Here is a 12,237-nt window from a genome sequence, read left to right as displayed (position 1 = left end):
TATGTTCAATATTAGCAGTTTTAATCTTTCATCACTGTAGTATTTTATTTTTCACATGCACTGCATAAGATTTGTAACAAGAAGATGTAAATGATTAGGACTAACATGGCATTACTGGCGGTGGTGGCTGACAAAGCTGTTGTTGAAACTACTCCACACTTGGCACATTTGAGCGTCAAACCGCTATGAGGCTCACTCATCTGACTGCAAACAAACAGAACACCCACAAAAAAGAACAAAATATTGAATTTTTTGGTCACTGCTGAAATTTAGCTTTTCAAATATGATGTCATGCAAGAAAAAAAATAGCAAGTTGACTTATTCAGGATGAAATACTCTGATTGATTTTAAGCCTATATAGAAACCATACATTAAAAATTTTTACACATCAAAAACATGTTAATTCTATTGGGGGAGGGAAAGGCTTCATTTTATCCAAGGTCTAATTTCTTCCATTTGATAATGTTTGAAGCCTGTCCTGCCCCAATCGTCATAGATAAATGCTCTATTGATCACACTGAAGGAAACATGCATGTGGAAGGTTAAGACAAACAACAAAATGGTCCCTCTAATCAGACCATTCGGAAGAATAAGGATTTGCTCTTAATAGAGTAATGGAGCAGATTGAGAGGGCAAAAATACATTACACACATTCCCACTAAAATTGGAACATGCCCCTGAATGAGTACAGTTCTGTCAATCTATCATGGCAATGTATGAAATGGCTTTCCCTCTTAAGTTTCCATTGAATTTAAGTTAATGCTGGTCTGAATAGAGTTTGAAATGAATGAAATTTAATGAAAGTGTTAATTCAGGCTAGAAATTTAATAAAACACAGTACAAAAGCATTAAGATTAACATATATTTATACAGATACTAGTACAGATTCTATATTGCAACACCTAGCAGCTGCTTCTGTCTATTTTCATTGTTTTTATGACAAATTCATTATCTGGCTATTTTCATCCTTCCATTCATCTTAATTTATTTCTGATGGAAGTTTTTTTTTTAAAACCAGCTAAAGTAGTTATTATTACATACTGAAGACAAAAGAAGAACATTAAAAAAAAATTTAACTGACTTGTAAAACATTGCACTTTCCAACCCCTTTAGTTACAATAATTTATAGTTTTATTTTAAAGCCCTAGGATGAAATAGAAAGGTTCTTCTGAAGCAGAAGGTACAGTTAAAAAAAATCAATGCATCACTTATTTCTAGAACAAATCATACAAATAAAGAAAGCACACAAATAAAGTGGAAAGTATTCAAATTTTCATTTGTTTTGTACACATAAACATGGTGCGGGAAATGAGAATCTTATACAATGGTACTTTTTATTTTCAGGTTTGTTTTGTTCAAAGCTACATAAAAGCATATATAAAATAAAAAAATAAAATAAATGTGTACAGTATATGGAACATGATGATTGTAGACTAAACATTCTTGCACTGTGATATGTTGAAAATTGATAACATTAATGTTGATAATTTCAATAATTTGATATCTATCCACTAATTCATACTTCTCAACTTACAAGTGAATGAAACCTGTCTGTATACAAATTCTGCTTCTTTACAAAAAAATTCAGTGTGGTTCACAACTTAAAAATGTGCACAAAATGAGTGTATGCATGTGTGTGTGTGTGTGTGTGTGTGTGTGTGCCTCTCTCTGTGCCTTTAGTGAATATGACAAATTGTACATTACAAACAAAAAAATGCAAACAAAAATAGATTCAAAAAGCAAAATATATTTATCCAGAATTTTTGAAATGTGTGCAAAGTTTTCAAACTCAATTTTCAAAAGAAATTTACAGCTGAGGAAATAAAAATGGGAGCAGAATTGAAGTTGTTCCCATTCTTACTATTATAGACAACACTGCTTGCTACAGGAACATTGATCAACTGATGCAAAAGAGGAGGGTACAACTGGCCAACTTCAGAATATTTTGAAGTTTAACCATTTCTCAATTTGATGAGGGGAAAACCTCTAGAAAAACTCTCTTCAGGAATTGAAAAATAGAACATGTGAGAATAATATAGAAATGTATTACAGCATTAACACTGTCTTATTCTCTTTCCCATGCTAATGGCAAAATTCTGAAGGGGAAGTAAAACTCTTTCTATTCAACAGAGATGAATGTGGAGAGTATATAGTGAGAAACAGAGAACCTAGGCATGCTTTTCTATTCTTTTAATCTTTTTAAAAATTTGTTTGTATCCCACCTTTATTATTTTTACAAATAATTCAAGGCAGCAAATATATATCCAAAATACCTTTCCCCACCACAACAACTCTGTGAGGTGGACTGGGCTGAGGGAGTGCGACCAGCCCAAAGTCACACAGCTGGTTTTCATGGTTAAGGTGGGACTTGAACTCACAGTCTCCTACTTTTTAGTCTAACAACTAGAGTTTAGACCCGTGATGGCGAACCTATGGAACGCGCACCTGAAGTGGCATGCGGAGCTATGTTGCCTGGCATGTGTGGTGTCACCGTTCCTCTTTTGGGTTTCTGGCACACATGCGCACGTGACGATCGGCTGGCTTTTGTGTTTGTGGCAGTACCGAAAACCGGAAGAGCTGGTTTTCCATTATCCGGTATGAGCAATGTGCGCTGACCAGCTGACCAGCTGTGTACACATGCATGGTAGTAACCGGAAGACTTGCTGGCTGGCGCCGTAAACCGGAAGTACATTTTCCAGTGTGTGCATGTCCCTTGGGCAGCTCCTCTTCCTGGTGAAAGCCCAGACAAGTGTGTGTGCCCGAAAAGGTTCGCCATCATTGGTCTAGCCCAAACCGGACATTTTCCTACTTCGTAATTTGAAATCTTTTTTTCAGGGCATACAGATGGTAACTTCCATAGTTGCACCTTGCAGACTTTAACATTAGGATTGTGGGTGTATTTGTTTGTTTGTGGGTGTTTACTTATGGAGAATAAAACCCACTTCAGCAAAACCTTGAACTACTATCCTCATTTGGCAGACCGAAATGCAAACCAGCTGTAAAACAATTATCACGTGGCAGTCTGTTAGAAGACTGTGAAAGACCGGCTGGATTCAGAAAGCTATCTTATTAAATTAGTAGATATTCTTTAAAAAGTGCAACTATATCAAACGAAGCATTCCTAACCAATAACAAAACGTCTCATAGTAGGATCCAGCCAAAGTTAGTTCTTTTTTTGGGGGGGGGGGGAGTGATCTGATAAAGATGATGAAATGTTGCTGATCAAGTATTTTGAGAGAGAAAGGAGCAGAGATGATGAAGCTAGTACCTAGTCCCTTCAGAACAAGTGATTGACATAAATCTGGCTTCTTGCTCTATTCATTTATGAGTCTAGTTCTTGTATCGACAAGGTAACTGCAAGGTAGCCTATTCCTGAGAACATATACTCCCAAATTAAATTGGGGTTAACAGAGCTAAATTTTGACTTGATAAAACTTGTTCTATGCACCATTGCATTAATGGACTGGTGATACTCAAAAACCTTTCAGATAGAGAAAATTTAAAGGAAATCACAGAAATGTGAAAGATAGCATTATAGATTTTTATCAATTATACCAGAGAAATTTTTTTTAAATAATCGAAAAGAACATAGTCACACACACACAATTTGACATCTATTCAAATTAATCATATCTGAGCTCAGCCTAGTGGGGAAAAATAGGGTAATCCATTCTTCTTAATAGCAAAGGAAGGCTGCAATAACATTCTTCTGAGAAAACCTTTGAATGCCCCCAAATAAAGCATTATAGGTGGAATTTGTGATTTGTATGTGAAGAAATGCCTTGGCTTAAATGCACAGATTCTGAAATTGGTAAATGCAGGTGGAGGAGTCATTTTTCATGACCTCTTCTTGCCCCTGAAGCTTTCTGTCTATTTTGGAACAATAAAGGAATGGGAGGAGAAAAGTAAATTGACAAAATTTCCTCACTATCATCTCCTGTGAATGAAAATCTCTGAAAAGCACAGACTCGGCCTTCCACTTAAGTGCTAAGAGCACAGAATCCTACCGAGGTGGGAAAAGAAGAATGAAACAGAATGAGGGCATGTAGAAATGATATGAGTCAAATTTAGACTATGGTAATCATCATTTCCCTATTTCTCTAAGAACAAATACTGGCACTGGGACTAGAACTAGCACGGATGACACCTACCAGTTTGAGTAATGAAACATCTGCAAGCAAACAACCAAGCTCAGAGGATACCAAGGACCCCTGAGAATAAATATAAGTTTTTATATTCATATAACAGACTTTCGAATCCCAATGTCACTTGCACCTTGGAGATGCAATAACTGCAGAAAGCAAGAGACACTAATGATTAGCTTGCTTGCTTAGTAGTATGTCTAATTCTCCTTGATTCATAACCCATAAGTAATCACACAAATGGCCCGGTTCTAATACTTTTTTAATCTTAGAATGCTTCTGGCATTTCTAAAAATGGATTTTTCCCCACTAATCAAAATTATATAATTCTAAATACTCAACTTGTACAAAACCAAGGAAAATTTCAAAGCATGGACATGCATGGCTATTCACTTGCCACCCCCCCCCCCCGACTTTTTAATTTAATACAACTGTACTTGTGTTTTATTATTTTTCTGTTGCTCAGTCACATTTCCTCAGGAAAAATAAGGTAACAGCAATTTGAAGATGAATAGAACTGGAAGTTAAATTAAGAGAAAAAGGCTCAAAGTGAAATTAAATAAAAATACATGTGGTGACTCTAACAATCGATAGACAGAATTTAGTAATACATCATTGATACATTCCAACTTTTGCTTACCCCGCTCTGTGTTTGAGTTTTTTATCTAGGATTCCATCTCTGGAAACTAGTTTATTAAACACAAGGATGCCAATCACCATGTTGACCTGTTAAATATGAAACAAACAAACAAACAAAAAGTAACAAGTTGCCCCTTTAATGACACTGAATGAAACATTAACCTTAATGCATTTGGTATAAATTTAAAGAAATAGGAACAACAATTTAGATCCTATATCTCAGCATCTGTGACTCTTACAAAGCAAAGAGACTCAAGGATTGCATTCTGGAGAGAACTAGTTATTTCAGAAAGATGCCATGCCCTCTAAATCAGCCAATAAATGTAATCCTTGCCTGTACTATCCAAGATAAACCTGGATGTTTATAGTCCTCAGTGGTATCCTTCTATTAGCATTTGATATAAATGGGTATACACATACGGTACTATAAAACATATACAAAAATATAACTATATGACACTGAGCAATGTAGAATTCTGCTTGTCTGTTTTACACTGTTAGGTTCAGACTGGACATCAAACTATAATTATTATATAATTTTATGGGAACAGGATAGGAAGGATCATAGTTCACATGTTTTGCATGCAAAAAGGGGAAATACTCGGTCTTGACTATCTCCAGATTCTAGGAGCAAATGGGATAAAAAGATGTCTAATAACATTATAATTCTACTGGGAATACAATTTTTGAATAAGATTAAATTCATTAACTCCGCAAACATGCATATGCAAAGATTACCTGAAAAATGAATCCTGTTTAACTCAGATTTACTTTTATTTAGACAAATATAGAATTACATTGTTAATTGAAGTTTATCTACTTAGAAAGAGTTTAGAGCATAAATTTAAAAAATCATAAATTCCAGGGTTTCAAAGTAGCTCTGTTTTGCATGCCCTTGAAACCTCTCTTTCTGCAAAAGTAAAAAATTGCTGGCAGTTTTCTGTGATTTAAAGCAAGAAACACATAGAAATTGTAGGCTACACTCTAAAATAAGATAATATACTTTTTAAAATGCATGCATGTCTCTAAACAGAGGAAAAGCAATAAATTCTGGTTCCATGTGTGTATCTGACATGATTCCGGCCATTTGGGTCATCAAATCACCCACTGATACTATGTGTCAGTTGCTTGCCCTAATCTAGAGGAATTATGAAGGAAAGATGGATTTATAGCAATATTCTTACAATAATTCATTAGGCTGAGGTAAAGCAGATTTTAGCTCAAGATCTCATCTAATCCATTTCGCAGCCAATGCTGATTTGTTAAGAGAACCCTGGCTATTTGAGATACATATTACATTTAAGCTGCAAGCTTGATTATCAAGGCGTTCAGAAGTCAAATTTTAATTTTTAAACCAATATAGTTTATTGAGTTACTGAGGGTTTTTTGTTTTGTCATCATAGATCAGCAATTCTTATGAACCCTCTTCTGAGTTATATTAAGTTATTCTTCCAAAGATATATTGTTCACGAAAACTTTCCAGTATGTTTCCAATACATTTCAGCACATTCAAACATCACAATCAATCTGTTTTGGACTGACCATTAAATTTAATACTATGCAGCTAAGTTCTAACTGGACCTTATCTCATAAAGATTTCATTAATTCGGCTGGGATACATAAAGATCTCAATAATTTAGAAATCTAAAATCTTTGAAAAATCATGGTTGCTCATAAAGTTTACAGCTCCTACTTTGCACAACGTTATGAGCCAGCTGTATGACTGAGATGCTGACACTTCACACTCCTTGGCACATTACACTTTTATACACAGGAGACTGTCAATGACAAAAGTAACACCTTTATTTAAGAGTGTGATATTTTTACTTTGGCTTTACACTAAGAGTCTATTCATTTTCTTCGTTTGTATAAACTTCTGGACAACTGTGAAAGGAAGAAAATTATTTTTAAAATTTTACTGCCCATTGAAAATAATCTGATGGCCATAATAGATGTATAATCATTGGATATCTTGATAAGACCATGAAGGATTTAAAACATCAATATAGTAGGATGTTTGAAATGAAGTCATGTAGTTTGAAAGAGAGAGAGAGAGAGAAAGAAAGTTAACACATTTACAGGAGTATCCTGTGTACCCCCTTATCCTTTTTAATATTTGGATGGTTCCAATCCTCTACTCACTGCCACTGATCCAATAAATAAGGTAAAATAAAAATATGGTGATTTAAATATCAGATAAGGTGGTAGAAGACGGATGTGGAGAAATGTGCTTTTACGCTATATCAGTTACATACGTAACTGGTACCCAAAGAAGTGATAGTTGGGCATCCCATCGAAAACCCTAGCTGCAGAGGGCTCTACTATTACTCTTTTCCTGCATCTCTGCCAAGAGAAGATATAACCTGAAGATGGATGGGAGATGTCAAGGAAGCTGCATCCTTAGGTGGAGCCAGTGATGGAATGCCAGGAGTACTGTTTTGTCAGCTAAATTCAAACAGCGTTTTTACATAACCCTGAAATGTCTATGGCCTAAGGTGTACTCACACAAACAATTACTCACCGTTTTGCTCTGTGTACTTGGAGATTTAAGCACATGAAAACTAGGTGATTTTGCTGAGATAACTGTTACCTTTTCACAGACTGCTATTTGTATTCAGATTGCCCTTTGCTCAGGAATGGCTGAAACTCTCTCTGTGCATTGGATTGCTTCATAATAAGCCTCTTATTTACAGCTGTGTATATGCTAACACAACACTGTGAAGCAAATGCCTGTTGTTTAAATAAATTGACCTCTGGCCTCTATTCCAGATGGAATGGGCAAACCTTGCTTGTTTGATTGAATCTAGAGGACAAGATAGTTTAATAGATCGACTCATTATCAAGGTTATGTCATAAACAAAATAAAATAGATTTTTTCACTAATTAAAAGAGCAAGGCTCCTATTCAAAAGTAGCTAGCTCAGACTTCATCTCCCTTATTCTCATGATGACAGAAGATTATGGAATTTAAAGTCTAATAGTTTTGGGGGCACCTGACTGAGGAACGACGTTCTGAAAAGTATGGACAGAAATTTATTAAGGTGGGAATGTTTGTTTTTGTAATTAAAGTCTTTGGTATAAACATAATTTCATAATGCAAGAAATAAGTCATACTTTTATCCTAAGTATTCTAATATTTTTAATAGATTTTAATCTCATACCAGTGGTGGGTTGCAGGTGGTACGTCCCGGTATGGGCGTACGGGATCTACCTGGAACACCTGGTACCATTCCGGTATGGTGCTCCAGAGGGCCCATCCGTCCGCCCATGCTCCTTACTTGTGCTTTAAGCTTTTAGTGCTTCCATGCACACGCATGGCGCCTGCGCAACACTCCGTCGAGCAGCTGGAGCGTTGCGGAGGCACCATTTGATGCTACAACGCATGCACGTGCTGCACATGTGTTTGCACACACTACGCGCGTGCCTGTGGATGACTCCAGGGCCGTTCCAACCGTACTGGTTGGAACGGAATCCGGAACCCACCACTGTCTCATATAGAAAAAATAGTACACAATCCTATTTCACAAATAAAACTGCAAACATATTAAATATATAAAAAGATGCAAACCTTGTAAAGTATGTAACAAATGTATACAGTACAGTTGATACAAATAAAAAAAGAATGCTCATCTATTTTTTTTTCTATCTCTTCATCTATTTATGACTATTAAAAATGTCAGAAATATTTACCAGGACAACAGCAGCTGCAGGTCCAACAAAAGCATAGAGAAGTCCACCTTCAAGAGAGAGCCAGCAACTGGAAATATTAAAAAAGAACTAATATAAATTAATAAGGTGTAGCATCTGTATGTTTATCCAGTGCAAAGCTTCACTGATTCCCTCTTTGCTAGATTTCAAGGTGCTTTCACCAAATATAGCAAGTATTATATATTACATTTTCAGGCCAGCACATCTTAAAACAGTATTTTTTTAAAAAATAATCCATTTTCACCACTCTTTTTAGAAATACAGAATATACAGAATTTCATTTATAAGAAAGACCTACACTGTAGCAAATGATAAGGTGTGGCCCAGAAGAGAAAGCTTGCTAAACTGTATATAACCTAAATCAATCTCTAGTTCATAATATAATTGTTCCCGAATCATGTTTAACACTTTTAAAACTGTCTAAAGCAGCAGCAGTCTGGAATGTATTCAGTCTTGGAAAAAATGCAAGTCACTTATAACTTCAATCACTTTTGAGATCAGTCTTAGTTTGTCTTGTGAACATACCCTTGCAATTTCACAGAAGTAATTTCCCATTGCCTTCTTCCAGATGTGTTTTCAACTTTCCAACTTTCTTGATGGACTCCTTTCCAAATACTAATGAGATCTGAGTTCAGGTTTAACTAAGCCAGGCTAAATGCTGCCATACAGTTCAGCCCAAACAACCATAGAATTTATATTGTTACAAAATTGGCACGTTGTTGGCACATCTTAAGAAATCTGGGGCATTGTTTTATTTTATGTGGAATGATTATATTTGAAGAAAAAATAGCCTGCTTGTCATGAATTTGCATTCTCTGTCTTTTTTTTTTAATCGCCCTTATTTTTATTAAACAGTTTTTGATGTATGGCAGTTTGAAGAAAATATTGGTTTTCTTTAAAGAAGCCTTTATAAGGATAGGATGGGAAGGTTTTTAAAAATAGCCTTTAAAATTCCTATTCCAGTGCTAATCCTCCGTATATTAAAATATCTTTCAAGGGTTTCAACCAATGAAGACTTTAAAGCAGTGCTTTTCAACTTTGGCAACTCTTAAGATGTACGGACTTCAACTCCCCATGCTGGTTGGGGAATTCTGGGAGTTGAAGGCCACACATCTTAGAATTACCAAGGTTAGGAAATCCTGAGAATAACCACAAGGAAAAGGCAGGCCACACAAACTGATCTTGCTCCTCCTCCTTCTTCTTTTTTAACCTCACAACCCTTTCCAATCCTTGCCTCAGTCCACTGAAACAAGGAGTGTATTGCTGGGAAATTGAGAGATGTAGTTCCAGTACAAGATTCATTCACTTGTTTGGGATAATTCCACACTCTTTTACTGCAGTACATTTGGAGGAGGGAACAATACTGAGGCCAAAAACAAAGGAAGAGAAAGATCAATTGTGTTTCATTTCCTCATGAACAAGGGATACTATCTTAAGTACATTTGGTAAGTTAACAGCAAATCTATCCATGTTTGCTCAGAAAGCTCACTGCATTCGCTCGGTTGTTATCCCAGAAAGGTATATCTGAAATATAAGGCTGTAGCCTTGAATTTATCCCATATAAATATTTAAATAGCTCTTTGATGATAATTTACAATTCAGAACACTTCCTGACTTAAGACACCAAGGCATTAAATTAAAGTTATTAATGTGTTGAAATCAGGCTAGTGAGTTCCGCAGAGCGCGTGTACAGCTCTTCACAAAATAAGGAGCTGTTAATCCCTTTAAACTGAATGGCCTTTAGGGAGATACTGCATCTCCCCCATACTTTAGGAGCTGTCATTCTCTCATTTAGCAGCTGCAAATGTGGTGAGGATCAAGTCGTTTTTCATCTCTGAGTGGATGAAATAAGATCATTTCCCTTATCTCTCTCTCCCTCCCTTCCCCCCATCCCCCCCCCATCCATCCAGTGGCGGATTAAGGCTCACTGGTGCCTTAAGTACTGACAAATCTTAGTGCCCCTCCTTTGTACACACTGTACAAATCTTCATTGTTTTTTTTTCTTTCTCAACTTTGTGGTGCCCCTTTGGGGCCTTGTGCCCAACTTTGCTTGGTGTCCAATCTAAAAGATCAGTATAAAACATAATCTCTAATATACCACTCAATTTCCCACAAAACCACCCCAGACAACCCCAATGTGAAAAAAAAAATCTATCTAAGCAGTCACTATCCAATTGCAGTACATATCAAGCACCTGTTTTAAAATAAGTCTACTCATTGCCTTCTGGAACACTAGGACTAGTTCCCAGCCTAAATTCAAAATCAGTTTTAGAAGAAGTCAGTTCCAGCGTCTGATAGAACCTTGTTCTATCTTCTCTGTAACTTGATCCTTTGAAGAAAGGCAGAGAAAGCTGTCAGAAAGACAGTTAAAAAGAGTTGTTGTGCTCCTACTTCTCCACCCACCCACCTAACAGATTAGCCCTGAAGAAATGATTCAGCCCTCAATTAAAAAGTTAAAAAAATATTTTTTTGACCAGAATTGATATAAGGCAGAGTCTTGACAAGCTTCTGATCCTTTACCAAAACCCAGAACATGAATAAATATCCAGATAAGTGCTGTTTTCATCCAAGGCTACAAAAGCTGATGTGGATGTTTATTCATCAGTGGCTTCTAATGCTTTCAGTCTTAACTTCATCTATATTTGATAGGGTACTGGAATGAGTCCTCTTTCCATATTCACAATTATCTTTGCTCTGAGTGCAAAGGGACCAAAATGTTCCACTTATAGTTTTCATAACAGTTAAGCCTTTTCCCTTCCACCCCAAACCTGTGAAACAACAGTACAGGAAGAAACAAATGCTATACCAGTTACACAATGATTTACTCTTGCCTTTTTTTTGACCTCTCACATTAAGTTATTTGATGTTGTTCGGTTGGCTTTTGCTTTGATTGTTGTGTAAGTCTACCCATTGGGGTTTGAAAATCAAGATGTAGTGCTCAAAATGTAACGTCCCAACCAACAATAATTGAAGAAACCATGATTAAGCAAGACAATGGCTTATTATATGGTGTTGTTCCAGTGCCTTTTTCCCTTTTCTTTAGGGTTATTGAAAATGAGCTGCCAGGCAAAGACAAGAATAACTGAAAGAAGCAGCTACTCATTCTATGATTTGTTGCCCATGAAGGTAAAAGCATGTCAAATTCTACAGTGAGCAATTGACTATGTACAATTGTTTCCTGCCATACCTCCCTCAGAGAGCTGGGGAACCATGGACTACTTTTAAAGACACTCAGTGTCAATCCTAGATCTGGATACAGTCAAACAGTCAAATGCAGGCAATGTGGTAAACAGGAATGTAGGAGCTCTCCTTGAAAACAAGATATGTTATGATAGAATGACTTACTATTGAGTAGTTCCATAGCCTTTAGTCTTGGTAAAACCTATTGATATGGCCACGACCAATGCTGGCAAACCTGCAAGAAAAACTCCAGTGTTATTTCCCTGTCTACATAATGATCTGCGCATCTAAAGACCATCCTGCTAGAGATCTCATATCCATATGGTGCCACAAAACCTGTGGTTGAAGTTTTTCATAAAGTGAAAGTTAGGCATACTGCTTCCCTATTCATATCCCTTTTGTTTCTTATGTTTATTTGCCATGCCCCAGAAAACAAGACATTTCCCCCATTTCCCCCCCCCCCAAGGCCATATCGCCCTTGTTTCTGAAAAAAAAAGCAGTAAAATGGGATTCTGAACTATTTTCTAATAAGATATTTTAAATAATATATAAAGAAGAGTCTTCAGTAT

General features: G+C 36.3%; 1 protein-coding gene across 4 annotated transcripts in view; it reads right to left on the bottom strand.

The window, feature by feature from the left end:
* Positions 1–12,237, bottom strand: part of ADGRB3 (adhesion G protein-coupled receptor B3) — a 514,089-nt gene that overhangs the window by 45,583 nt on the left and 456,269 nt on the right. For 2 of the 4 annotated variants that reach the window (XR_014174267.1, XM_081940251.1), the window contains exons 21-24: positions 11,834–11,903; positions 8,471–8,537; positions 4,783–4,868; positions 106–204 (exon numbers count right to left, since the gene is read on the bottom strand). The exons of 1 other annotated variant lie outside the window; for it this stretch is intronic. Coding sequence is in view for 2 of the 3 variants with exons in the window: in XM_081940251.1 (XP_081796377.1) it covers positions 106–204; positions 4,783–4,868; positions 8,471–8,537; positions 11,834–11,903 (322 nt within the window). In the remaining variant the exon portion in view is untranslated. The remainder of the gene's footprint in view (positions 1–105; positions 205–4,782; positions 4,869–8,470; positions 8,538–11,833; positions 11,904–12,237) is intronic. One more of the 4 variants, XM_081940252.1, reaches the window with a different exon arrangement.

The sequence above is a fragment of the Natrix helvetica genome, assembly GCF_964273705.1.
Source record: "Natrix helvetica genome assembly, chromosome: 2".
NCBI classification, from domain to species: Eukaryota; Metazoa; Chordata; class Lepidosauria; order Squamata; family Natricidae; genus Natrix; species Natrix helvetica.
The sequence above is the reverse complement of the archived record's forward strand: the minus strand, read 5'-3'. Positions and strand labels throughout refer to the sequence as shown.